General features: G+C 35.2%; 5 protein-coding genes across 6 annotated transcripts; 3 read left to right on the forward strand and 2 right to left on the reverse strand.

The window, feature by feature from the left end:
* The first annotated feature begins 666 nt into the window (after window positions 1-666).
* Window positions 667-5,114, forward strand: LOC110879823 (aldehyde dehydrogenase family 2 member B4, mitochondrial). Its single transcript, XM_022128354.2, has 11 exons — window positions 667-1,916; window positions 2,421-2,555; window positions 2,658-2,800; window positions 2,887-3,040; window positions 3,129-3,358; window positions 3,480-3,569; window positions 3,648-3,821; window positions 3,915-4,052; window positions 4,220-4,357; window positions 4,428-4,489; window positions 4,582-5,114. The coding sequence occupies exons 1-11, from the start codon at window positions 1,838-1,840 to the stop codon at window positions 4,853-4,855; spliced, it is 1,617 nt and encodes a 538-aa protein (XP_021984046.1). The 5' UTR covers window positions 667-1,837; the 3' UTR covers window positions 4,856-5,114.
* Window positions 5,115-6,412: 1,298 nt separating this feature from the next.
* On the reverse strand, window positions 6,413-9,366 carry LOC110879822 (aldehyde dehydrogenase family 2 member B4, mitochondrial). Of its 2 annotated transcripts, none has more exons than XM_035977921.1 (11): window positions 9,171-9,366; window positions 8,943-9,093; window positions 8,711-8,853; window positions 8,486-8,639; window positions 8,194-8,423; window positions 7,898-7,987; window positions 7,635-7,808; window positions 7,405-7,542; window positions 7,073-7,210; window positions 6,941-7,002; window positions 6,413-6,850 (listed from the first exon to the last, which is right to left on the reverse strand). In XM_035977921.1, the coding sequence occupies exons 1-11, from the start codon at window positions 9,231-9,233 to the stop codon at window positions 6,577-6,579; spliced, it is 1,617 nt and encodes a 538-aa protein (XP_035833814.1). In that variant the 5' UTR covers window positions 9,234-9,366; the 3' UTR covers window positions 6,413-6,576. The 2 variants fall into 2 exon arrangements, with proteins under 2 accessions (XP_035833814.1, XP_021984045.1); XM_022128353.2 differs by having other exon boundaries at window positions 8,943-9,059; window positions 9,155-9,366.
* Window positions 9,367-13,162: 3,796 nt separating this feature from the next.
* Window positions 13,163-17,502, forward strand: LOC110879821 (bidirectional sugar transporter SWEET5). Its single transcript, XM_022128352.2, has 4 exons — window positions 13,163-13,377; window positions 13,473-13,634; window positions 16,913-17,032; window positions 17,120-17,502. Exons 1-4 carry the CDS (start codon window positions 13,171-13,173, stop codon window positions 17,246-17,248), a joined length of 618 nt encoding a protein of 205 aa, XP_021984044.2. The 5' UTR covers window positions 13,163-13,170; the 3' UTR covers window positions 17,249-17,502.
* A 141-nt stretch (window positions 17,503-17,643) lies between these two features.
* LOC110879820 (serine/threonine-protein kinase STY13) lies at window positions 17,644-25,903 on the reverse strand. The gene is made up of 6 exons (XM_022128351.2): window positions 25,523-25,903; window positions 19,126-19,247; window positions 18,719-18,915; window positions 18,350-18,524; window positions 18,111-18,245; window positions 17,644-18,013 (listed from the first exon to the last, which is right to left on the reverse strand). The coding sequence occupies exons 1-6, from the start codon at window positions 25,860-25,862 to the stop codon at window positions 17,807-17,809; spliced, it is 1,176 nt and encodes a 391-aa protein (XP_021984043.1). The 5' UTR covers window positions 25,863-25,903; the 3' UTR covers window positions 17,644-17,806.
* Window positions 23,522-25,224, forward strand: LOC110879819 (glutathione S-transferase T3-like). Its single transcript, XM_022128350.2, has 2 exons — window positions 23,522-23,983; window positions 24,276-25,224. The coding sequence occupies exons 1-2, from the start codon at window positions 23,707-23,709 to the stop codon at window positions 25,070-25,072; spliced, it is 1,074 nt and encodes a 357-aa protein (XP_021984042.2). The 5' UTR covers window positions 23,522-23,706; the 3' UTR covers window positions 25,073-25,224.
* Window positions 25,904-27,213: the final 1,310 nt, after the last annotated feature.

The following is a 27,213-nucleotide window of genomic DNA, read 5'->3' on the forward strand; positions in this document are numbered from 1 at the left end:
ACATGATAGGTATTTTGGTCATTTCCGATGAGGCCCAAATCCCGATGAAATCTCACAGTTGGATTTGCGCATCAAACATGGTTCTTAAACTTTAAAGATTAGACATACGTAGTGGAAATACATCAATAATCCAATACATTAAGTCATCAAAATATAAAACACGACAATAAAAAATATCATGATAGATACTTTATGGTCAATAGAGTGCCAGTTCGAAGAGTAGGGTAGCCTTTAATCCATGTTGTAGACCTTTTATCAAGCATCGACATGTTAACTTGAAATACATGTTAAAAGTCAGCTACGATGAATGAACCCTAGTTTTGATAAAACAAGGAGTTAACATTTGAAATAAAATGTTCATTAATTTTCATCAAACCACATTTCAACATCAAACATGCAAATCAACTTCAATTGTAAATAAACATTAATTTGTGAAGCTAGCTCCACCATTAACTGCCTGACACTAGGTCAATCAGGCTTACACCGGTACAAGAGTCCATACGTGCTATACCATTATGCTCACATGGCCCTATAAAAACATAAGCAACCATTTCTAACCATCAACCATTTAATGTTAATCACAATCATTTAAACTTACAAACTTAATCAATAAATATTAACATATAACATATATCAATCATTCAATATAAACTTCCCATGGGCATTTTTAATAGTCCCTATTTTATTCCGTAACTTGGGCTTTCATTCCATACTTATATGTAAACCTCGCATCGTCATTACCATATATTGAAAGTTGGGGTGTTACAAGTCTACCCCTAGCAAATAGGTTTCGTTCTCAAAACATGTCATACATTAAATAACCAAGGGTAAAACTCCTTCATTTCCTTCTCGGATTCCCATGTGCCCTCTGAGCCTTTCCGGTGTTTCCAGTGGACTTTTACTTATGGTATAGCATTGTTCCTCAATCGTTTCTCTTGCCTGTCCAATATGCGACTGGTTCCTCAATATAATTAAGCTTGAGCCAAATTATATAACTGTCTTTTTGCCACAGGGGTAGGGCTGACAATAGATATCTGTATAAGACACGATTAAACATGTTTACTGAAAAAGTACACTACTTGGTTTTTTTACTTTTTTAAAAACTAAATAGAATTAGGAGGCTACGATCAATCATTTCTTCTTCTTGGTACATAAAACATACAACTGTGTTATAGACATGAAATGTTAAGTAGTTAAACAAGTTATATTCATGTTTAATACTTATGTTATTCGCGTCGTTAGAGACCTGTTAAACCCGATAAGACACGATTTACCAGGCCTAATAGGGAGTAAAACGTGTAATAGTTAAAAAAAGACAGGGTGTAAAAAGAAATGGTATAATTGTCATTTAACATCACAACTAACAAATATGTGATGTCATTTAACAGCACGGTCCAACATTGAGCCAAATTGACATACGCGGACGGGGTGTAATATAGCAAAAGTTTTAAAATAGGGTGTAAAGTTGTTAACTTCATTGATATATGAATGAATTGTAGTTTACTCTTTAGAAAAAACATAACATAATTTCATTGATATATGAATGAAATATATGATATGATATGATATATTACTCTTAGATAACGTATAGCATTATACTTTTGAGTTTTGAGTAATCTGATAATGATATTTCAATTGAAGTTGTTATAAAATATTAATAACTTTTAGACTTATCTATAGTAATTTTGAAAACAAAAAATAAAATAAAAATCCAATAACAGTGTGTGTGTGTGACATCAAAAGAAGGTGGTTTCAACCACTTTGCAAATATAAAATACGTGAAAGATTCAAACTGTTATAAAAACAGAGGTTGAGCTGAGAGAAGTAATCGACAAAAATGGCAGCCAGAAGATTCTCCGGCGTTATTTCCCGTTCTCTTTCTCTTCGTTCTCTTTCCTCTTCATTCGTTTCTCAAGGTCAACTAACTCTAAACTGTGTTGTTCCATTCATAATATTATATTTCTTAAGTTTGTCCACCATGTGTTTGATAAAACACCTCAAAGATAAGTTTAGATTGTATACGTCGTCGTTTTCGATGGTCCCAAATCCTAATGTGTGGTCACTCAATATCTTGACAAAAGAAAGTTGCAGGATGACTTATATGTTATATACGTATTATTATATGGATTATTTTACAAGTTAAAAGTGGCATATTTTTTTGTACTAGAATCTGGGTTGTGAAAAAGATTCAAACTATATTGGTGGGGTGATCTTAAATTCTTGACTAATGATTGTTTTATAATTAAAAGGTTAAAAGTAGCCTTTTTGTGTAACAGAATCTGAGTGTTGAATTTGTGATCATGTTTTTTTTTTGTGTTGACTGATTATTTTTGTAATATTTTTGTCGTTCATTTCAATGTCGGTTGAGTCGCTGTGTAAACAGTAAACATATGAACAGTTGTTATCTTTTGTTTATGCAGGAAACAGATCCAGTTTGGGAAGAGAAGTGAAAGGATTCAGTACTACTGCAGCACTTGAGGAACCGATCACGCCACCGGTTCGTGTTAACTACACTCAGCTTCTGATTGATGGGAAGTTTGTTGATTCAGCATCTGGTAATGTTTGCAGTCTGCCTATTTCAAACTGACCTTGATTATGAATATTATCTAATAATAAAATCTTGATCAAAATTTTAAATTTTTGTGTGTTTATTTCAGGGAAGACTTTTCCAACGTTGGATCCTCGTACAGGGGAAGTCTTAGCCAATGTAGCCGAAGGTGATGCCGAAGATGTCAACCGTGCGGTGGCTGCTGCTCGAAAAGCGTTTGATGAAGGCCCATGGCCCAAAATGACAGCTTATGTAAAAACTAATTCATAATAATGTTTTATGTTCTTTTGACTTTTGAGGTTTTGATTCTATGTAACTTTCTTTTCCAACGGTCATAGGAGAGATCGCGTGTACTACTAAGATTCGCTGATCTGCTGGATAAACACACTGCTGACTTGGCAGCTCTCGAGACATGGAACAACGGGAAGCCGTATGAACAGGCTCTCAAAATTGAACTCCCAACTGTTTCACGTCTCTTTCGGTACTATGCTGGTAAGTTATCAACTAATCATGAAAATATCTGCTAAATTGTATGATTTGTCGAGCGTAAGTTGCATATTATGTGACTTGGAGAGTGCAGGTTGGGCGGATAAGATCCATGGGCTAACGGTTCCTGCAGACGGGCCTTACCATGTGCAAACTTTGCATGAGCCCATTGGGGTTGCGGGTCAGATCGTTCCATGGAATTTTCCTCTTCTTATGTTTGCTTGGAAAGTTGGGCCCGCTCTTGCTACCGGCAATACTATTGTTTTGAAATCAGCTGAACAAACTCCGTTAACAGCTCTTTATGCTGCACAATTGCTCCATGAGGTATCTCGTAAACTTTTGTTTATCGTAAAATTTAGAGGTGGCAATATGTATACAACTTCTTAAATTGTATATATATATTTTGTAATAAAAAAATAATGACTACAAAGTTTCTGTGGGGTAGGCTGGTCTTCCTCCTGGTGTTCTTAATATAGTTTCGGGCTACGGTCCGACTGCTGGTGCAGCTCTTGCTAGCCATATGGATGTGGACAAGGTAAGTTTTAATATCTATATCATTATATTATACTCAAAATTTTCATTCAGTTTGATGATTTAATGCTGGGATTTGCAGATTGCTTTTACCGGATCAACAGAGACCGGTAAAATTATTCAAGAATTGGCTGCAAAAAGCAATCTTAAGCCTGTGACGTTAGAGCTTGGAGGGAAATCGCCTTTTATCGTGTGTGAAGATGCTAACATTGATAGGGCTGTAGAACTAGCACACTTTGCTCTCTTCTTCAATCAAGTGTGCATTTTACATTTTTTACATATATTTGATTTCTTTTTTTGTCGATATTTGTAAAAGAAGAACTTATTAACGGTAATTGGTCAACTCCAGGGTCAATGTTGTGCTGCGGGTTCTCGTACATTCGTTCATGAGAGTGTTTATGACGAGTTTGTGGAGAAAGCAAAAGCACGTGCTCAAAGACGTAAAGTTGGTGATCCTTTCCAAAAGGGCATTGAACAAGGCCCTCAGGTACATGATTTTCCTAAACGGGCTTCGGTCAACACATTTTGACATGTTTAGCCCATTAAAGATAAATCATAAACCAAATCGACCCGGTTATATATGAATGTGTCGAAATTGCTACCACTATTTATTTTCAAAATATATATGATTATTAACTTTAAGAAAATTTTCAGATCGACTCTGAACAATTTGAGAAAATTCTACGGTACATAAAATCTGGGATTGAAAGCGATGCCACCCTCGAATGTGGAGGTGACAGATTCGGGTCCAAAGGTTACTATATCCAACCGACTGTTTTCTCAAACGTGAAGGTACTATATCTTGCCAACAAACTCTGGTTTATTTAACGATCATTACTTTGAAATTATGTTTTTTGAACAGGATGATATGCTGATAGCTCAAGATGAGATATTCGGTCCTGTTCAAACCATCTTGAAATTCAAGTAATTCCCGTATAATCATCATAACATGTTATAACATTGTTTACAAACTTCAAAACCTGTTAAAAATTACAATCTCATGATTTTGATGACAGGGAGGTTGATGAAGTGATACAAAGAGCCAACGCGACGCGATATGGACTTGCATCGGGTGTTTTCACCAAAAACCTTGATACTGCAAATACGTTGACTCGTGGATTGCGGGCTGGGACCATTTGGGTGAACTGTTTTGATGTGTTTGATGCTGCAATTCCGTTTGGAGGGTATAAAATGAGTGGTATTGGAAGGGAAAAGGGTATATACAGTCTTCATAATTATTTACAGGTGAAGGCTGTTGTTACCGCATTGGAAAATCCGGCTTGGTTGTAATTTAGTTTCTGGTTCTAGTACTACATGTTATTTTACTTTTGGCCCCTTGCGAGAATAAGAACAATGTAAACTATTTACAAGATATGCAATTTTTACATGGCCCCAAGGTTAAGCTATTTAGATGTTACCTATGATATAATTTGTAAGAGCTACAATCTAAATAGCTTAACCTTGGGGCCATGTAAAAATTGCATATCTTGTTAATAGTTTTAATCAAATCAATAATACTGGACTGGTAGCCGAGTAAGTTTGTTTCACATTTAGATATATCTTAAATGTTGTTGAATATTCCTCTCAAAATGATGGAAAATTAGTATCTTTCTTCCACGCGTTGAAACATAAAGTAACTCGAATTTATACCGTCTAATGAAAACGTATTATATTTGACCGCACTTGTTTCCGAACAAAATTTACGTCAAATCGTACACCAACTGAAAATGCATAAAAAAATAAGTACGAAAACAATTATATTTGACCCGATAGAATTTTCGTCGAAGCGTAAACCTACTTGAGTTTATACCGACACGTACATATACAAAAAAAGCACTTAAAACTCGAGGGGGTCAAAATGACATTTTTAAAGGTTTTAGAAAGTTAAGGAGGTCTAAATATAAAAACTAAAAGCGAAAGGATTAAAGTAAAAAAAGAAAAAAAAGTCACTGTAGCACGATGTGATAGATGCTACTCTTACTTTAATATTATTGATAACGAGACTAAATTGTTATACATCTATTTTCAAAAAAATAAATGCATGGTCCTACGGCTATAACAAATGCATTGCAAATTCTACATCCAATATACAAAACATTTTTTTTTCCAATGATCTCTAGATCAAGTGGTGGAAGGCTTGCATTTCTCTTGAGAGATGCAGGTTTGACTCCTACTTGGTGTAGAGTGAGGCACTGGTGGGCAATGATAGGAGACCCAGGGAAACCTGTGTTGGATCCTTGAGCCAAACGGGTTTTACTAGTAATTTCACCGTCGTGCCTACGGGCGGGTGGGTTACTGGGTTTTCCCCGGAATTGGTGGTGTACTCGGGTTCCTCTCGGAGTACTCCGTTTGTCCACTGGGTGTCCCGAGAGTGCTCGGGATTGATTCTGTTGGCCGTTCAAAAAAAAATATATATACAAAACATTTTAAATGCATGACATGCACACAACTCTTTGCCATCGCCGACCACCGGTCACTAACTTTGGAACTTTTTCTTTCAAGACCTTCTAACTTTGCTCTATGTTTCATCCGTATGTATGAAGTCTTCTTTTATCTCCTCAACCATTTTAAACAATGAAGACATTTTGTTGTTTAAAATTCATTCATTTCTTCTTCATTAAATGATACAATGATTCAACAAGTTGTCATAAATATACATTTTTAATAGTTTCAACTATATAAAACATCAACATACTATCATTAGATTTTTTTAAGATTCTGTACCATCTAATATATTCGGTATTGATTTGACGATATGGGTAAATGAGTTCGGGTAACAGGCATGTATAACCTGATACCATACTACTCCCAAGTCCCAACCACACAAAATTTATAAAACTAATCTCATATCTAAATACTCGTCTGATTAACCATCTCGAATGGTGAGATATTCTACCATCCATAAGCAACACTAAAAGAGTAGGAAAACAGAACCAACCCATTACCACGATTTAAGATAACGAGCCAGAAACCAGATTACGTTATTCTTATTCTGATAGACCCATGTGGAATTACAACCAAGCCGGATTTTCCAACGGGGTAACAACAGCCTTCACTTGTAAATAGTGATGAAGATTGTATATACCCTTTTCCCTTCCATAACCACTCATTTTATACCCTCCAAAAGGGATTGTAACATCAAACACATAATAACAATTCACCCAAACGGTCCCAACCCGCAATGCACGAGTCAATGTATTTGCAGTATCGATGTTTTTGGTGAAAACACCAGCTGCAAGTCCATATCGTGTCGTGTTGGCCCTTTTTATCACTTCATCAACATCCCTGTCATCAATATCATATCATGAGATTATAACAGGACTTGAAGTTTGTAAATAATGTTATAACATGTTATGATGATTATGTGGGATTTACTTGAATTTCAAGATGGTTTGAACAGGACCAAATATCTCATCTTGTGCTATCAGCATATCATCCTGTTCAAAAAACATAATTTCATAGTAATGATCATTAAATAAACCAGAGTTTGTTGGCAAGATATAGTACCTTAACATTTGAGAAAACAGTCGGCTGGATATAATAACCTTGGGACCCGATTCTGTCACCTCCACATTCGAGGGTGGCATTGCTTTCAATCCCAGATCTTATGTACCGTAGAATTTTTTCAAATTGCTCCGTGTCAATCTGAAATTTTCATATAGTTCATAATCATATATATTTGAAAATATATAGAGGTAGCAATTTCAACTGGTTTACGTAATATCTTAAATGGGTTAAACTTGTTAAGCTAAAAGATTTGAACTGGAGAAAACATGTCAAATGGGCCGAACGGGTGTTGACCCAAGTCTGTTTTCAAAAAAAAAAAAAAAATCAGGTACCTGAGGGCCTTGTTCAATGCCCTTTTGGAAAGGATCACCAACGGTACACCTTTGAGCCCGTGCTTTTGCTTTCTCCAAAAACTCATCATAAACATGCTCATGAATGAATGTACGAGAACCCGCGGCACAACATTGACCCTAGACTTGCCCAAATACCTTAAATTAGCTTGTGTTTTACAAATGTTTAGAGCAAAAGAAATCAAATATATGTAAATATATAAATTGCAAACTTGATTGAAGAAGAGAGCCATGTGTGCTTGTTCTACAGCCATATCAATGTTAGCATCTTCAAACACGATAAAAGGCGATTTCCCTCCAAGCTCTAAAGTCACAGGCTTAAGATTGCTTTTTGCAGCCAATTCTTGCACAATTTTACCGGTATCTGTTGATCCTGTAAAAGCTATCTACAAATGCAAGTATTAAATCATCAAAACCGTTGCTAGATTTGATTCCACTTACATATAATATACTGATTAAGACATCAGTTACTTACCTTATCGACGTCCATATGGCTAGCAAGAGCTGCACCAGCAGTCGGGCCATAGCCCGGAACTATATTAAGAACACCAGGAGGAAGACCAGCCTAGCCCACAAAAACTTTTTAGTCGGTTATTTATCAACTACAAATATATATTATTATAGTATAATCTGTATACAATTTAAGAGGTTGTATACGTATAAAATAGACTTTGGACGACTTTAACTAATTTTTTTCATTGACCTGTTTGAGACAAAACACAACGCCTTGCCACCTCTAAATTTCACCATAAACAAAAGTTTACAAGATACCTCATGGAGCAATTTTGCAGCATAAAGAGCGGTTAATGGAGTTTGCTCAGCTGGTTTCAAAACAACAGTATTGCCAGTAACAATGGCGGGCGCGATTTTCCAAGCAAGCATAGCAAGAGGAAAGTTCCATGGAATAATCTGACCCGCAACCCCAATGGGCTCATGCAAAGTTTGCACATTATAAGGCCCGTCTGCAGGAACCGTTAGCCCATGGATCTTATCCGCCCAACCTGCACTCTCCAAGTCACATAATATGCAATTTAACTCATGCATGACAGTTTAGCATGATTACCAGCATAATATCGAAATAAACGTGCAACCCCTGGTACATCAATTTTGGCAGCATGTTCATAAGGCTTGCCATTGTTCCATGTCTCAAGCGCTGCCAACTCATCAATGTGTTTATCTACCAAATCAGCAAATCTTAATAGCACTCGCGATCTCTCCTGTTGTTGGAAAAGATAGTTAGTTACATAGAATCAAAACCATAAAGTAAGTTGACAACAAGATTATCTACATGAGCAGTCATTTTGGGCCATGGGCCTTCATCAAACGCTTTGCGAGCAGCAGCAACTGCACGATTGATATCTTCAGCATCTCCTTCGGCAACATTGGCTATGACTTGGCCTGTACGAGGATCCAACGTTGGAAAGGTCTTTCCTAAAAGATATTTTGATTGATGATCAAGATTATCATGTGCAGCAGCATAGTTTAGTTTAAAGTGGCCGGAGAAACATTAATAGTAATACCAGATACTGAATCAACAAATTTTCCATTGATTAGAAGCTGAGTGTGGTTAATACGAACGGGTGGCGTAATTGGATTCTTAAGTGCTGCAGCAGCGGTTCTCAAACTGGATATGTTTCCTGCAAGATAATTGTTGATGTTTGATTCAACCAACTTACCTATCTATAATGAATGACCCCTTTTTAATCATACAAAAACATTTTGTGGTTGCTACTTTTAACATGAGAAACAACGATTGCAGCCGAAAGAGAAAGAGAGCGGGAGATAATGCCGGAGATTCTTGGAGTTGCCATTTTTGCCGATTGATTACTTCTTCTCTCACCCTTGCCTTGTTTGCTCAACTTTAAACTTAACTTGAATCACCTTTTTCTTTGTTTTTTTATGCACTCCACGCTCTTCTTTCTGTGGTGGATATGATTTTTTGTTTTAGCTTTCTATTTTATTACAGGCTTATATTGGTTTTTTAGTATTTTAGTTTTATGTCTTTTATATTTTATTTTTGTGGTTTTATTTATTGTATAGGTGGGTATTGATTTGGAGTACCATATATCTAGTTTAGACAATATATTATTACAGGTGCCATCTTGTACGTCGTCTTCCTTTGGATTGGAGACAACAGCTTTATAGCTGATTTTGAAAGAAGGTTCAGCCAAGAAAAAAAGGCAAACAAGCTCAGACAATTCCAAGAAGAAAAGAGTGAAATAAGATATATTAATTACACATATGTTCATATTATGTAACTCTTGTTTTCAATTTCTACTACTCTCTAGGAGTTTTATTTACATTTTTTGAAGCCACAAATAGGCTGTTTGAACAACCCCTTTGAAGGTTATTTCAGATAGCAAAGCTCCCAAGAATGAGATTTCCTCCCCTTTTGATATGTTTATATGTAGGCAACATGTCTAAAATGGGTATAAGGGGGTGGGGATGGTGATCACTCATCACTCACAACATCCAATCAAGTTTCATCATGTAATCAACCATTATTCCATCACTCACAACCTTTTTTAGTGGAAATGTCCATCACTCACCACACACCCATCTCCATTTAAAAATAACTCACCACTCAATATGAATAACGTGTGATATATATAAGAGTGATAAAATCCACGAGTAATACTTATGAGTGACGGTGGTGTTTTGTGATCCATCACTGGTGATAATTGTCCATCACGTGCAAAAGTTGTTCCACCCCACGTGCCCTAATAAGGCTGTGTTGACATAAAAGAGAAAACATCATCATGTTTTTAACAACATTACGTCAGAAAAGATCAAAGTAAAAGGAGGTTTTATTCTTTTATGGAATGTTCCTATTATGGTCGGCCACCCAAAGTGTAAACATGGGCCCTCTTGGTCGTGTATCATAAAGCTTTTTTAGGGACGTTACACGACAAGTGGCGAAATACGTAAGAGATGAGTTTTATATTATAAGAGGGTGTAGTGGTAAGAGGGTTAATTAACCCCTTCAATTACACATACATATGTATGTATATATATGTGTGAGAGTGGGTGGAAAGATTGTGCAGATGAAAACACCACAAAGAGGATCACGGGAGCCAAGATTTAAACCCCCATAGCGCCGCATGTAGCGGTGTTCCGCGACGCTATGGGGCGCCATAGCCGGAAACGCCGTGATTTGCTGCCCCATTACACAAGGTCATAATTTTTTTGGGTTCATAATTTCAATTTGTATATGACAAAAACTATTAAGAAAAAAACTTATATAGCGCTTAATCAGTATATAAACAAGATTGTTGGTAAATTATACAACAAAATGTTATTATATACATATATGTGGTGTAACTATAAACATGTGGTACAAAGTTATACACCCATTTTGTACGGAGTTTGATGCGATATCTAAATGTTTTCTCTATATATACATAGATATAGAGAGAAAGAGTGAAAATGTGTGAGAAAAAGATTTTTAAGGTGTGAGAATAAGGTAACCCTTACCAAAACTAAATGAGTAAAAAACGTAAATGTCAATGCATGAATAAATGCAGAAGAAAATTCATCCAACAAACAACCGAGAGTGAAAACTGGATTGTCGAAAAACAAGTGAGAGCAAGAATTATGACGAAAGGGAAGGGGGTGTTTTTGACTTTCTAATTAAAGACAAATTTAACAACATGTCATTATCTAAGTAGAATGCTAAACCTATAATTTTTCATTCCCAATTCAACTTCTTTTCCGAATTCCATATTCTTCTATAAATCGTTTGTGGTTTCCGCTTTGAGTTGCACATGTTTTGGATCTAATTTTTTGAACATTTATTTGCCCAACTTGTTAATCATTTATATTTGCTCTTAGTGTTTCATTCTCCTTTTTGTTGCTTGAAACGCGATAAAATGGACCACGATGCTCTAAGAACCCTCGTTGGAATACTCGGTTCGTTCCATTACTTTCTTTTTGGAATACACATCTTTGTTATCACACTTAAGATTTTTTCCGATGTGCATATATGGGTTTGAACCACGAATGTTGTTTTACACATCTTTGTAATCACATTTAAGATATTTCCGATGTGCATATATGGGTTTGATTTAGAAAGAAAAAAAAAATAACACTTACCGTCCCATATAAGAAATCGTTTCAAGCTTAGATGGTTGTTGTTTTGCCACCGAATGAGCATTCACATCCAATCCATCAAATTATACATACATTCCACTAAAAAACAACTCCTATATCAATATATTTTCACTAAAAACAAATATTTTTTCTCTCTCCTTTTCAATTAAATAATATTATCATTACATTTTTCTCTCTCCTTCACTCACAACCACTTTCAATATATATTAAAAAAATTATAGTGGGTGAACAGTGTTCCCTCAAATATACAGATGAACAGTAAAATTTTCTCTCTCCTCCACTCACAACCACTTTTTATACCCTTTAAAATATAAAAACCTTCCCTCACATATTTTGATGGATAGAATGTGAATGCTCTAATTACTAGTACGTTACACCTCTAACATAACTTTTCTATTTTTTTCAATGTTATTTACTTTAGTTTTGTTCTTTTATACTTTTTATTATTTATATATAACGTTTTATATAAATTTCGAAACAGTGTTGTCATGGACTTATTTTAATCTATGTATATCAATTTAAGGTAATGTTTAATTAGACGTAGATAAAAATAATTGCACCAAAACGATATATATTTGATTTATATAAAATGTTAGACTAGGAGTTGGCTATAAAGTCCAAATTTCTTAAAAAGTATAAAAAGTCACAAAACATCAAAATGTTAACCATAAAACACATTAAAACCTACAAATAACAAAATGTAGATTACTTAAACATGTGTTGTGTTTTGTGTTTTGGATGATAAGGCTCTGATTGTCGAATAACAAACATTATTGTGTTTTATGTTGATTAGTATGTTGTGTTTTATATTCATAGTTCTACGATTATGTGTTTGAAGTTTTTATTGACTATTATGATTTGAACATGGCGTTTTAGTAATCTTCACTCTGTTATTTATAGGTTTTAGGTGTGCTTTATGGCTGAAATTATAGTGTTTTATGACTTTTTGCAATTTTTAAGAAATTTGGACTTCGTAGCCAAACCCAAACGTTATAAACGAAAAACACATATAAGGTCTAGCTTGATTTCTTTGTCTAACTTGTTTCAGTTTGGGCATGCAGGGAACATTATAGCGCTCATTCTCTTTCTCTCTCCTTTGTAATGTCTCAATCTTTTTAAGTAACTATTTATTATTATGGCAAAAGATCAAATACAAATAATCTTAACATACTAAACATACAAATTGAAGGAAAACCCAAAAAGACAAGGTGACATTTTTGTAATTACCACCAACTATCAAAGTTACAACCAAAAATACCTAAAAAAACACAATTTTTTTTTAACATTTTTTATTAAAAAATCGCTACATTTCGGTAGCGAAAAAAAAAAAAAAATTTTTTGGCTGCTACTAAAAGTAGCGATTTTTTAATAAAAAATGTTAAAAAAAATAAAATAAAATAATTTGGTTTAGGTTTTTTTTGGGGGTGGGGGGAGTGGTTAGGTTTTTTTAGGTATATTTGTAGAGTAACTTTGATAGTTATTGATAATTACAAAAATGCCACCTTGTCTTTTTGAGTTTTCCTTCAATTTGTATGTTTAGTATGTTAAGATTATTTGTACAAGAACTTTACCCTTATTATTATATATCAGACAATAAAGATTGATGAAGATTAAAAATAAACTCACAGGCCAACATTTATGAAGATTGTGAAAGCAAAATCAGTTCAAGCTTACAGACCAGATCCATATGTTGCCACAATATTAAATTGTGGAATGTGGATGTTCTATAGTCTTCCAATTGTCCATCCAGACAGTCTTTTGGTCTTCACCATCAATTGTGCTGGATTTACTATTGAAATAGTCTTCATCACAATCTTCCTCATCTATTCTACTTGGGGTGGTCGCGTATGGTCATATTCGCCCTACTACCTCAATCTATATCTTATACTAAGTACTTGTTTCGGCCTACGCTAATTAACTAAAATCTTGCAAAAATGCAGAAGAAGATCATAATCGTTCTGGTTATGGAAGCGTTGTTCGCAGCTGCGGTTGTTGTAGTTACTTTGATGTGTTTTCACACCTATGCTTCAAGATCTTTGGTTGTTGGAATGGTTTGTGTTTTCTTCAACATACTCATGTATGCCGCTCCATTGACAGTCATGGTACGTAAGTAACCTCTGTTTATAATTGATTATTATGGGTTAATAACATTTAAACCAATCATCATCATACTCAATAAATTCCACCAATAGAAAAGCTAAGGTAGGGTCTGAGGAGGGTAGATATAGGCAACCTGATCTCTACTACGTAGGAATAGAGAGGTTGCTTCCAGTGAGACCCCGGCTCAAATACCTTTAAACCAATGTATTTTCTTATTTCTCATATCTCAACTTGTAAAAATACACGTTAAGCTATTTTTTTATATTAAAAAAACTAGGTTAAAACCCCGTGTGTTACACAGGTTGAATAAATATAATTTTATACATTAAGTAATAAAAAATATATCTTAAAAACAGATGTGTTGCATAGGTTGAATAAAACTGCATATTACAAAGGTTGAATAAAACTGTGTATTATATAAGTTGAATAAAATGTAATTTAATCAGTTGAGACATACAGTCATCAAAACATGTCTTTAAAAATGAATTTCGAAGAATTATTTATTAATTATAAAGGAAAACAAAAAATAGATAGCCTCAATAAATGATACGTGTCACTCGATCATTATTTTATATTTAAAATAGAAATCAAATAATTATTTTCTAGCATACCCGTTTATTCACCCAACAACAAATTATAACCCGTAATATATTAAGCTATGAATTATAATATAATAATATGTCAGTAAATGGGTAAATTCAAAATAATCGACTTTCAATAATACACATTTTTAAATTTAATATAATCAATAATTTTAGTATTATATAATAATGGTTAGATTTGATTTAATATTATCTTTTAATTGAGAATTGAGGATGAACATTTATCCTCAAAATTGTAAATTATTTAATTTAATAACAAAACAAAAAAATAGACAGTCTCAATGAATGACAAGTGTCCCATAAATGGTTTCTTTTAGACCGTGGGGTATGGTGAGGCGGGGGTTTGGGGCATGGGTTGACGCGTGGCTTGGGGGGGGGGGCTTCGCTGGGCTGACCCACATTGAAGACGGTATGGTGGGGCGGGGGTTTGGGGCGTGGCCAACCCAAACCGCTATTTGAATATTTTTTAAAACAACAAATTTAATTTTTTTAAGATTTTTAAATAAAGAAAATTACATAAAAAATTCCTAACGCTTATATTTTTTTCTTTATCTCTTCTCTCATCTCCAAGATTAGTTCCAACTCTTCACCCTCTAGGTGATCAATGGGCTGGGATAGAAATTTCAAATCATCTCGTTTTTGTTTTAGGACATCTCTAGCTTCTTTGCTCTTTCGAATTTCGGCTCTTTTTTGTTGGAATACGTTGAATGTATCTAACTTGCATGCAATGTCATCCAACTGATCGCTGTATATTCCCCTACGCGAGCCCGAACTCCCAACTGAAGGCGATGCCGTACCCGATCTTGATTTTTGAGCGCGCCTTTTTGCGGCATCTTTTCCATATTCAGGCCGGTTTGGCGAATCATCCAAAAGGTCCTCAAACTCTTGATCTCGTGCATCAGATTGGGCTTGGGACGAGGCCCTTGACCTTTTGGAAGACGTGTTCGTTTCGCTACCACTGGGAATATTCGCCCACTTTGGATGGAACTTACAAATCTCCCAACAATGCATGAAACGGAAGTCGCTCCCCACATTTGTTTTGAATGCAACCAATGCATTTGTCACAATATCGGCTTCGGTTTCACTACTTTTTGGGTTTTGCTTTGATTTATTTAAAAAAGCATTAAATTTTGTAAGTTGGCCGCTTATCTCGCTCCACTTCGAGGATAAGCTATCGTTTTCACGATAAGCCTCCCTTCCCATTTCTTCACGGAATGCTTTACTAATCGCTTCCCACAAATGGCTTCGATGTTGAGAATTTCCTATTTTAATAAAAACAAAATTTAATATATTACAAAGTTATATAAAAAATAACCATAAATATTAAAATAAGGGCTACAAAATATTTAAAAATACCTAAAGTTGGATGTTGAGATTGTTGAAGACAAGCCCTCGCCAATGCAAGTTCTTTATTAATGACCCATCTTTGTTGTTTTTGTTTGGTGGTTTCAAGTGCTTTCTCCGCCTAGGTTTTTTTCTTATGACTTCTCTTTTTTATGGGTTGGGATGCGGAAGGACCATCGTTGGGTGGTTGAGTTTCGGGGACGGTTTCGGTTTGGGAAAGGTTGATGGAGGTTGGTGAAAGGTTGATGGGCGTTTGTGAAAGGTTCATCGGGCTAGGTATTGAATCGTCGGTGTGTGGGAAGTTAGTAAACAAACGATTCCCGAGATACGATGCATAACCCGCCATATCGGGCATAGGGAAGTGTATTAATGGACGAGGCATTGGACGATTGGGTGGTGGGCTAGGATTATTTTCTTGGAATGCAAACGGGTTGTTCGGGTCATAACCACGATTATGAGGATGCATTTTCCGTTTTGTAGGATGAGAATAGAGATGATTATAGAAGATGTGGAGTGTATTGTGGTTGAATGTGGTAAAAAAGGAATAAAAGTGTGAGTTTTATAGTGAAAAAATAAATTTTTTTTAACATAGCCGTTCACCAACGGCTAGTTTGGTTTGGCCATTGAGAGCTCGGCATGTCACCTTGCTAGACCCGCCCCACGCCTGGCTTCAAACTCCCGCCCCTTGGGCCACTCTCCAACCCAAGCCCCATACCCCATACCCCATAATCTTAAATAGGAATATTTTATAGAATAATAATCAAGTTTTAGGAGTTTTCTAGTTAGGTCACTTATAAAAAATCTTTAAAAAATTTTCCAAAAAAATTTACAAAATTGCAAAAACTTTATTAAAAATGCAAAAAAAAAAAGTTACAATTTTGCAACTTTTTACTTTTTTTGGCATATATATATTGCAGTTTTTTAAACCATTTATAATTTTTTAATCTATGTTGGCATTTTTAAGCCATTTCATCATATAATAAAAAAGAAATGTCATATAGGATTGGTTATATGAAACATCAAAGTAAACTTAAGTCACCTTATTAGAACAAAAAAAAAATTATGAGTTATCTAATTAGAACAACTATAAAATTTGGTTACTATTTTACAAAGTTATCCCTCTAAAACATAACATGCTATTATATTATAATATATTAAAAGTATATGCATTTTAGAGAATTTAATACGCAAAAAGTAGTTTAGTGACTTTTTCGTATATTTTTAGTATTCGAAAGGACTTCAATGTATCATGAAATAAAGAAGCGATATTAAATTGTTATGTCATATCCTTTGTAGATTATAGTTTTTACAAATAAAGATGAAATTGAAAACAGAAAATGGTGATAAAGACAAAAAGCGTCAAATTCATGCCACTTAGCTTATCAGTAGCCACCTTTGCCAGCAGCATTGTATGGTCTGCTTATGCACTCCTCCAGTTTGATCCTTTCATCTTGGTAACTTGATCTCTTTTCGATCATGTCTTAGATTCACAAGTTTATTTATTTACTTTTCTTTGATTTTTCGACATTAATGTTATATAGGTTCCAAATGCTCTAGGAACATTATTTTCAATAGTTCAGCTCATATTGTATGCAACCTACTACAGTTCCACTGATTGGGGTGATGTCGAACAAGGTGAGGTCCAGATGTTGTCAATATCCAAGGCCTAAGCATCGATCAAACATGTATCTTTTCGCAATAATATATAGCGTGCTATTGTGCCATCGGTGTTTGTGGATTTAAGTCATCAATCTAAGCGTGTAGATATGGGTGGCACTGAGAGCTAGTTGTTGTAACCATGCAAACATGTGTTTGTGTACCACTAAATAGTGTTAAAGGGGATTCTTTGAAACTATGACAAGTCAATTTCCAAAAACATATGATAGATTTGATTCATCTGAAATAAAAGAATGTGTCCTTTTGTTATCTCAAATTCCAGTACCCATATAAGATACAAGTACATAACCAGTAAATATTCACGATATTAATATCTTTTTCTTTCTGAAAAAAAATTAATATTGTTAAATAAGTTTTAATATCGTTATCAAACATAAATTCCAGTAAATAAAAACATAAAACTTTACATAATTCAAACATGTAGCATAACACCACAAGTCTACACCCACTTTAAGGGATCTATTAAATTTCCGTACTTGTTTTTCAACTTAACAAAACCTTTCGATATTCAAATATAATGGTACCATCTTCTCAACACATGGTACAAGTCTTTAAGGCCCGCGATACTTCCGGAAGCAAAGACAACCCTGAGCTTGATCACCCGGAATCATACCTCCGCCTTTCGTTGTATCAATTCCCTCCAACATCCTAACAACCTCGTCCATTTCGGGTCGTTTGTCGGGATTTACATCCCAGCATTGTTTCATAACATTAGAAAGAGAACTCGGGCAACACCTTGGTATGTCGGGCCTTAGATTCTGCATGATTTTAACCAACAAAATCTTTATAAGACCCAAAAGGATATTTCTTAAGGTGAATGTTTTTAATGCATAATGACTGATCTGATGTTTGTACCTGGCGAACGACAGCAGAAGTTACTTCCGAGAAACTAAGGTCAGGGTACGGCATATCGCAACAGTATATTTCCCATAAACAAATGCCAAAACTGTACACGTCACACTTTCTATTATACGGGTTCCCATTCAGTACCTGAAACAAACCACAAAAACACACAGATTAGTAGTTGAAAACAAAAGAACCAAAAGTAGAGATTGCAACTTGAACCGTGAATGGTTTCGGCCCGCCCAAACTACCTCAGGGGCCATATAGCCAAGGGTCCCAGTTTCACCGGTCATGTCATTTGGGTTAGATGCTTCAACACGTGCAACCCCAAAATCAGCAATTTTAACGGTTCTGGTTTTGTCCAACAACACGTTTTCAGTCTTCACATCTCTGTGTACAATCTTTTGGGAATGCAGGTAACTTAACCTTGTCAAAGTCAACAGATACAGTCAAACAACCCAACTTTCAAATTAATCCACATTGGATTCTTTGAGTATTAGTGACTTTAATGATAATGCTACAAAAGCGAAAGTTGTATTAAATTCAGCAGCAAATCCGTAACAAATCTTGAGTTTGAAAAGTCAAACCTAGAAGATAAAAAGTTAGGAGGGCATGCATACCCTCTTGCAAGATCGAGTGCAATTTGGATAACTACTTTAAAAGGAAGCTTTTTCCTCCGGTTCTTAAGCAGGTAAGACTTCAAAGCACCCCCGGGTAGATATTCTACCACAACGCAACATATGTTGCTTGGCATCCCAATTTGACCATTTTCGGTTTGTATTTGTAGGTCTGAAGAACCCATTGTTGCACCTATAAACTGCATTACAACACCAATTGTGTTAGAATCAAACTATCAGCAACTACATAACTGACTACAAGAAAAGTTGACTTCTGGTTTGACCAGCATTTCGACTTTATGATAGTGAGGCATCGACCCGTTAATACAGCCTAAAAACTTTCTGAATTTTGATAGTTATAATTTATAAAGAACTTGTTCCAGAAAGTTTGTAGATGGTGAAATTATGACCTTAGTGACGTTAGGATGGTCAAGTTTATGCCACACCACCACTTCTTGTGTGAACGCCGCCCTTAACGACTGTATCTCCGCCTCAGACCGATGGCCCTCCTCCCCCCAGTCCAGCAGTTTTACTGATGAGATTAAACAACCACCACTCAAATAAAATTTCTAAAAGATCCATGGTAAACACTCTAAATAATTCATAAATTGTCATGTTTGTGCTATGCAGTTAATGCGGTAAGATATAGGATATCGATCAAGGAGAGATATTTGAGATATAGGTTATCTCGGAGAGATATCGGTGGGATAAGAGTAATTTTAATATCATGCAGAATTCATATATATCGCAGTTTAACCCTAATAATTCTATATTCTTATGTTCCCCTTAAAGTCAAAGGGAACAAAATGCAATCTTAGCCATTGGATCAAAATAAGATTAAATCCTGGCCCTAATAATTCAGAAAAAGCAGGAGCAGTTATTAAGATTGAAAGTTGACTTTTTTAACTCCCATTTTGAATTTCACCTGAAATTCAGGCCACGATCTGATTTTAATAACTTAACAAAATTAAATAAAAAATCTTTACAAATTACTAAATTCCTTCTAGAAGTAGAGGTTACCGACAGTTTGTATGTTTGGGGTTCCAGTTTTGCATTTGACTTGGTAATCATCACAACTGACACCCCATGTTCTAATTTACAATAAAAGGTACTACGTTATATAACAACAATAACTTTTACCTTTTTTTACAACGGGTTATTTTATAAAAAATAAAACAGTAAAAAGTATAAAACTTTAATGAAAGCTAAACATTGTGTTGCAAGTTTGCTGCCATGAAATGATACCTGCAAAAAAAAATCAGCTACATGAAAGTGTTAAGTCTAATAATTTTTAAGTGAAGGTGCATAATATTTTGGTTAAATTCTACCCAAAAAAATATACCATAAAAATATAGAGCCTAACTGCAAGTTTTAAATTATAAAAATTTATATTTATATAAACAATACCGTCACTGAAAGTTGGAACTGATTATTAAAAGGAACAAAAAAATATGTATCTCGAACTGGACAGTTTTCACCTTAAATTATCAATTATTTTATAAAAACTGCAAATTGTCTAAATTATTTAAAGTCTTAACTGCAACCAGGTTTCAAAATTTTAGTTCCCTCCAAATTGTCCAAATTAGTTTTACAACATCCAAAAAAAACACAGAAAACATGGGTAGAAGTTATTTTGTAGATCATGGGGAGAAGTTATTTAAAAACTGTCCCTAAAAGCAACTATATAAAGATGTAGATAGCTTAAAAAACAAACCATTCTTTCTCTCAAAATTGCTCTCTGGATGAAGTTTATTATCAAGAAAGAAATGCAGCCAAACGTAAGTCAATTCTGCAAATTTACCTACTTCCATTTAAACCTTTATACCTTACAATATTTTTATCTTTTGTATTTTAAGATGGAGCAAACTTACCGAGTTGAAAATTTTGATCCCAAAACCGACGAGAAAGAGCAACAATACCTTGACTTACCTGTAAGTAAACATATTTAAATGTAATGTATTTTTTTCCAGTTCTACATATTTACCTACAATTTCTACTTTATAATCTTTTTTTATCTTTTCTATTTAAGACGGAGCCAACTTACCAAGTTGAAAAAGATGATCCCAAAACCGAAGAAGTCGAAGAGCAGCAACACCTCGAATTACATGTAAGTAAACATATTAAGAAATTCTGTAAAAGTGATATCTAATGATGTACTTTGATTTTGTAGAAACCTATAAAAAGAGTTGAGATAATTAAATGTGATGGAGAGCCAAGTCCAACCGCTTCAGAAATTCTACGTGAAATCAGTGAGCAGGTAAATCTGAATTTTAGCAGTGTAATATATTTTATTTTTTATGTCCACGTTATTTTTTTAAATTGTTGTTATCTTAGAAACGAAAGTGTGACAAGCTAAATAAAAGGTTAGAGTCTCTTGCCACCTGGAATTGGGAAGAGGTTATCAATGTCAGCAGCGATCATGGAGCTTCCGAAGATGATCCAAATCCCGATTATGAGATGGCTGATACTGCAGATTCAATGGAGAGTTTTTGGAAGAAATCTAAAATTCCACGAGTTGAAATACGTACCCGTGAACGAGTTGTTCAAGTCGATTCCGCCTAAAGCTTTTCATGATTTAAAATTTTCCATTATGTATATACAATGATATAATTCCAGAATTTCGCTCACAAAAAAAGATTGATTTGTTATGAAGTTTTACTCTCATGACTACAATCAAAAGTTTAGTAGATATTGTTTGAGGTCATGTCCTTTAAGAGCCCAGATCTCCTCCCTATATGGATAGAGATTTGACTAATACTTTAATTTTTTAGAAGAAAAATAATTTTAAAATATATTTTTTTTCTTAAAGATGAAGATAAGAGCTAGAAATTTTTTTTAAATATATAATTAAAGAACAGATCTGATCTGATGAACACGAAAACCCTAAGAGTATGAATCCCTTAGGGAATACTCTTAGGGAAATCCTTAAGGCCGTACATCAGATCTGATGAACACGAAAACCCTAGCTCGTACAACATTGATAAATGGAAAATAATCATGATCAACATACACACTTAACATAGAATCGTTCATCAAACACACGACAAAAATTAGTACTGATTACCCAAATATGAATAAAAACAGTGATAAATCACTATATGTGTACATCACAACAGAAATAGATAAATCACATGATACATATTAAAACTTTAAGAACTGACCTTGCAAACTTTAAGAATCTGGAGCTGTGGTATCTTCGCCTTGAAGATTTAACCACACCACAACCACTTCCCTTGCGGCATCTCCGTAAATCCTAGATCTGAATGACTGAAAACGACCGAGATGATGACGATTTGATTTCCGGCGAGATTTTGGAGTTCTGATTAGGCGGAGGCTTGTGAGGTTTTGTTGGAGGTGTGCGCATCTTGAACTAGGGCAAAATTTGGAATGAGGTTTGTAGAAAAAGAGGTTAGGGTTTCGGAGCACCCATATATGTGTAGCAGACCAAAGCCCCAAAGCCCACTATAACACTTCCAACTTATTTGTTTAGAAAAAGAATTATGAGCCCATTTAACCTTAATTTGAATAATAAGCCCAAAGGCCATGATAAATATAATTCTTTTCTTAAAGGGATTAAATTATTTTTTTTAATAAAATAATATGTTAACGAATTGGACTTGAGCTGAACTTCAATGAAATAGAATGTGATAATGTATGTTGAATTCGTATAATTTTGAAATTTTAAAATCAATATCTTCAACTACTATAATTATAATACTAGGTTATAACCTCGTGTATTACACGGGTTGAATAAATAAATTTTATATATTAAATAATAAAACAATATATCTTTAAAAATCTTCTTTATTGCACGAGTTGAATAAATATAAATTTATATGTTAAATAATAAAAAGTTATATCTATAAATCTTTAAAACCACGTGTATTACACGAGTTGAATAAATGTAATATTGAAATTGTTAATAACCTTTATTTGCTATGTTTTTCAAGGCATAGCATACGAAACAATTTCGATTAAAAAACTCACACATTTTTTTTTGTTTTAAACAAATAATGTTTTCTTTTATAATACAAATAATAAAATAGTTATTATATTATACCATTAATATGCCCGTCCACCGGACGGGTATAGAACTAGTTTAGTGATATATCAGTTATATCGGTCAAGTATCTGTGATATATTGGTTATAGCGGTCAATATCGTTGATTTTAACGATGCCGTTATTTTAACCGATATATGAGACTGATATTTTACTAAGGGACCGATATTAACTCCATAGTATTTGTGAGATAACTAATGTCACACAAAGCAGAGTTGAGATCCTAATATGTAACCCAAAATTCAGAGCTTGCATCACATGAAAGTTAGAAGCACACCCACATAATAATAATAATAATAATAATATTAAACTCTGAACAATTACATCATAAGCATTGTGTAGGGTAAGTAAATCCAACACATAGACACTGCAAACACTTGCTATTTATTAGGCTACACGGTATGGGGGTCGGCCCCGGCCTGTCGCGGGTCGGCGACGGTCCAAACACCGTGCCGCCCCCATCCGTCCCCGTCCTCTCCGTCCCATTCTAGCCGTTTGCGACGATGCAAAAAAAGTGGGGCCCAATTACTTTTTGACCGTTTAAAAAAAAATTACCATAATTTGAAAAATGCCAAACGGTCACATTTAAAAAATATATAAATTCAACTTCCATTTTCACTTTCAATCACCAAATTAACCCAAAAATTTCACCTCTTTCTCACATAATTTTTATACTCCTTCTTCCACTATTCTATAAACCTTCTTCCACATAATTTTCATGGATCCATTCAACAACCCGGAGAACCCGAACACTTCGAACAACCCGAATACTCCCAACAATCCGACCCAACCTAATGTTTTTTCGGTTCCGGGATATTATCCAACGCTAGAACCGAACCAATTCTCGCAATATTCATCAAACGCGTTTGCTTCATTCCAACAATCGCCAAACCAATTCGCTCAAATCTCCCAAAATCAAGCCCTTCAACAAATGATGATGCGGGGTGCTTGGAACTTCCCACCCGTTCAACCTCAACCGATCCCCACACCCCCCGTTCAACCTCAACCGATCCCGACCCAATCCGAACCCGAAGACGATGTGGAGATTGTGCCCGAAACCCAACCGCCTAAAGGGAAAGGAAAACGAAACAAAGGCAAACAAGTGGTGGGTGATCAAACGTCGAAACCGAAGGCGATTAAGTGGACCCCAATCGAAGAAGAAGCCTTAGCCAAGGCTTTCATTGGCACTTCCGACAACCCGGTAAAAGGTTCGTACTTTTTTAAAGTTTACATCTTTTTAAAATTTACATTTTTTAAAGTTTAAATTTTTAAAGTTTAAATTTTTAAAAGTTTATTTTTTTTTTCTTAACAGTGGGTTTATATTTTAGTTTTTAAGTTTATTTTTTGTTTAGGTTTATTAGTTTTTAAGTTTATTTTTTGTTTAGGTTTAACAGTTTTAAAGTTTTTATTTTTTTTTCTTAACAGTAAGTTTATTTTTTAATTTTGTTTGTTTTAAAGTTTGTTTTGTTTTTTTAATTTTGTTTGTTTGTTTTTTTATAGGTAATAACCAACCGGGTGAGGGGTTTTGGTCCAAGGTATTGGCCAAGTTTCTCGCCATGATGGACCAAGGCCCGTATAGAGATCTCGACTCGGTTTCCTCGAAGTGGCGAAAATTGAACTCGGCCATTAATCGGTTTTGCGAGGAGTATAACAAATTATATACAAGTGACCGTCGTAGCGGGTGGAACGACGAGGATGTGTTCAAAATGGCATTGGAAAAGTATAAGCAAAATCATGGTTCCAACTTTCCTCACGTTCGCGCGTGGATGGTTGTAAAAGACGACCCAAAATGGGCGCCTATTCCTAACGAGGTGGCGATGGCGAAACGCCAAAAAACATCGGAAACGGGTAGTTTAAGCGCCGGTGGATCGGACGCGAGGTGTCACATAAACTTAAATGATGACGCCGACTATGACGAAGACGAGTATAACGTACGTGAACCCGAGCGTCCACCGGGCCGAGACAAAACAAAGAAGGAGCGGGCCAAGGGAAAAGAAAAGGAAAAGGTGGACCCGAACATGGTTGAGTTTATGGAACACCTAAAAATGTACAACGACGTCACGGCCCAAAAGACGAAGGCGAAGGAGCGGGGCATCGAAGAAAAAAGTCGTGCATCGGAAGAAAAGTTAAAAGAGAAGGTCCGATTGTCGAATGAGAAAATCCGAATTTCCGATGAAAAAATTCGGCTTAAGGAATGGGAAATAATGACGATGAATGTCGAGGACGAACCCGAGCCGAAACGTTCGATGTTGAAAAAATTACAACACGACATCATGAAAAAACATCAAATTATTTAACTTTATGTTTATTTTTATTAAGTCTTTGTTTTTTTTTTAAGTTTATGTTTTTTTTTTATATTTATGTAATGTGGGTTTAATATTAATGAAAATATTTTATTAGTATATTTGTTAAATGTTAAAAAAAATAGGATACTAAAAAAATAAAAATAAAAAACATAAAAAGTGGTGGAGGACTATGACTAGGATCATCCTACCATGCCTTCTAGTTTTGAAGGATGGACCATCTTAGAGAGGAATGTGACGTGGCGCCTACGTAGCAGACCATCCTCCAAGATGATCCATCACCATACCATGTATTCTTAAAAATCAACAAAATTAAAGGCTGAATAATTAGAATTACGTTTTGCGCATAGGAATTCAAAGTCAAACCACCAAAAAAATTGACTTAATTAGAACATAAATGCGGAGAAATTAGTAAAAAAAATGAGAAAGTGGAGAGTGACTGACCGGCGACGTCAACGCCATCGTAGACGCCACGGTGGACGGTGCCGTATGTGCCACGAGCAAGAGCGCTTTTGACTATGAGTTTAGAGGGGTCAATCTCCCACTCCTGACGCTTAGTTGCAGTGGGTGGGTGGTTGTTTTTGTTTTTTTCCATGGTCCATACTCTGGTGAGATGGCGTTCAAGCTGTTCATCTAAACTCTTGAGATCAATCTGATCTGCTCTTACAAAACCATCATTGTTCGGTGGTGGTGGTGGTGATACAAACAAATATAAATGAAGAAGGGAGTGAAAGTGCCGGGGTGTTTTTGTTAGGGAGGGGTACGGAGTGAGGGAGGCCACCATATTCTTCTCCGAATATCATATGTATGTTTATATGTCTACATTACAAAATGTAACCACATGTGGCGAAAAATTAACGGCTCCGTATTTTTAAATACAGGTCGGATGATATTGGCCTGGGTGAAAACATGTTCTTAAAAGAGTAGCGGAATTCTGTGTATGAGACCGTGTGTAATGGGGCGTTTTTTTAAAAATTTTTTGCCCCAAAACGCTCTATAACCCCCATCCCCCCATTACAGGGGGTGTTTTGGGGCGTTTTAAATCAAAAATTTTGTTCCCGGCGTTTAAATAAAAACGCTTAATCCACAAACCAACAACCAATCAAACGGCTATATTCCTAACGGCTAGTTTGATTTAATTTTTTTTTAAACCTATTATATATATATATATATATAAACAACCAAAACTCATCCATTTTCAACAAAAACAATCTCAAAACCTCTCTAAAAAATCCCACAATTTTTAAAAAAACTTGATGGATTCTTCTAGTTCTTCATCCATGATAAATTTTTACTACAACGAGTATTTTGCGGATGGCGATGGTTCGACCGATGAGGAGCTTGAGCAAGAGGCGGTTACGAGTGCATATCAACTAGCGGTGCAATATGTCAACCATTCTCGTCGGCCCCAAGCACAAAAAAATAAAAGAGGCTATGTTGAACGAGACCGACGCGCGGCACACGATCGTTTGATGAAAGACTATTTTGACGAGGCGCCGACATTTTCAAACGAATTTTTTAGGCGTCGTTTCCGGATGAGTAAGCGGTTGTTTCTACGCATAGTCAACGACTTGGAAGCCAACTACGATTATTTTAAACAAAAACCGGATGCGAGAGGGGCACTTGGATTTACCGGTATCCAAAAGTGTACGTCGGCATTACGAATCCTTGCTTATGGTAACACTACCGACATCAACGACGAGTATCTAAAAATGGCGGAGAAAACAACACGAGATAGCTTGGAACATTTTTGTCGCGGTATAATTCTTATACTTTACTTTTATTTTTTTTAAACGACAAGTATGCTTAGAATTTTTTTTTTTTTTTGAATCTTATGTTTATCTATAATTTTTTCTAAAGGTATAATTGATGTGTACGGTGCGCGTTATCTTAGAACGCCTACATGGGAGGACCTTCAAAAGATCTACGAGGTACATAATGCCGAGCATGGTTTGCCTGGTATGACCGGGAGCATAGATTGCATGCATTGGCGTTGGGATAACTGCCCGACTGCATGGCGAGGCCAACACACACGTGGTGACCAAAAAGGACCCACTATTATTCTTCAGGCGGTTGCTTCACAGGACCTTTGGGTTTGGTCGGCTTACTTTGGCGTGGTCGGGTCATGCAATGAT

Source organism: Helianthus annuus, chromosome 9 (assembly GCF_002127325.2).
Source record: "Helianthus annuus cultivar XRQ/B chromosome 9, HanXRQr2.0-SUNRISE, whole genome shotgun sequence".
NCBI lineage: Eukaryota > Viridiplantae > Streptophyta > Magnoliopsida > Asterales > Asteraceae > Helianthus > Helianthus annuus.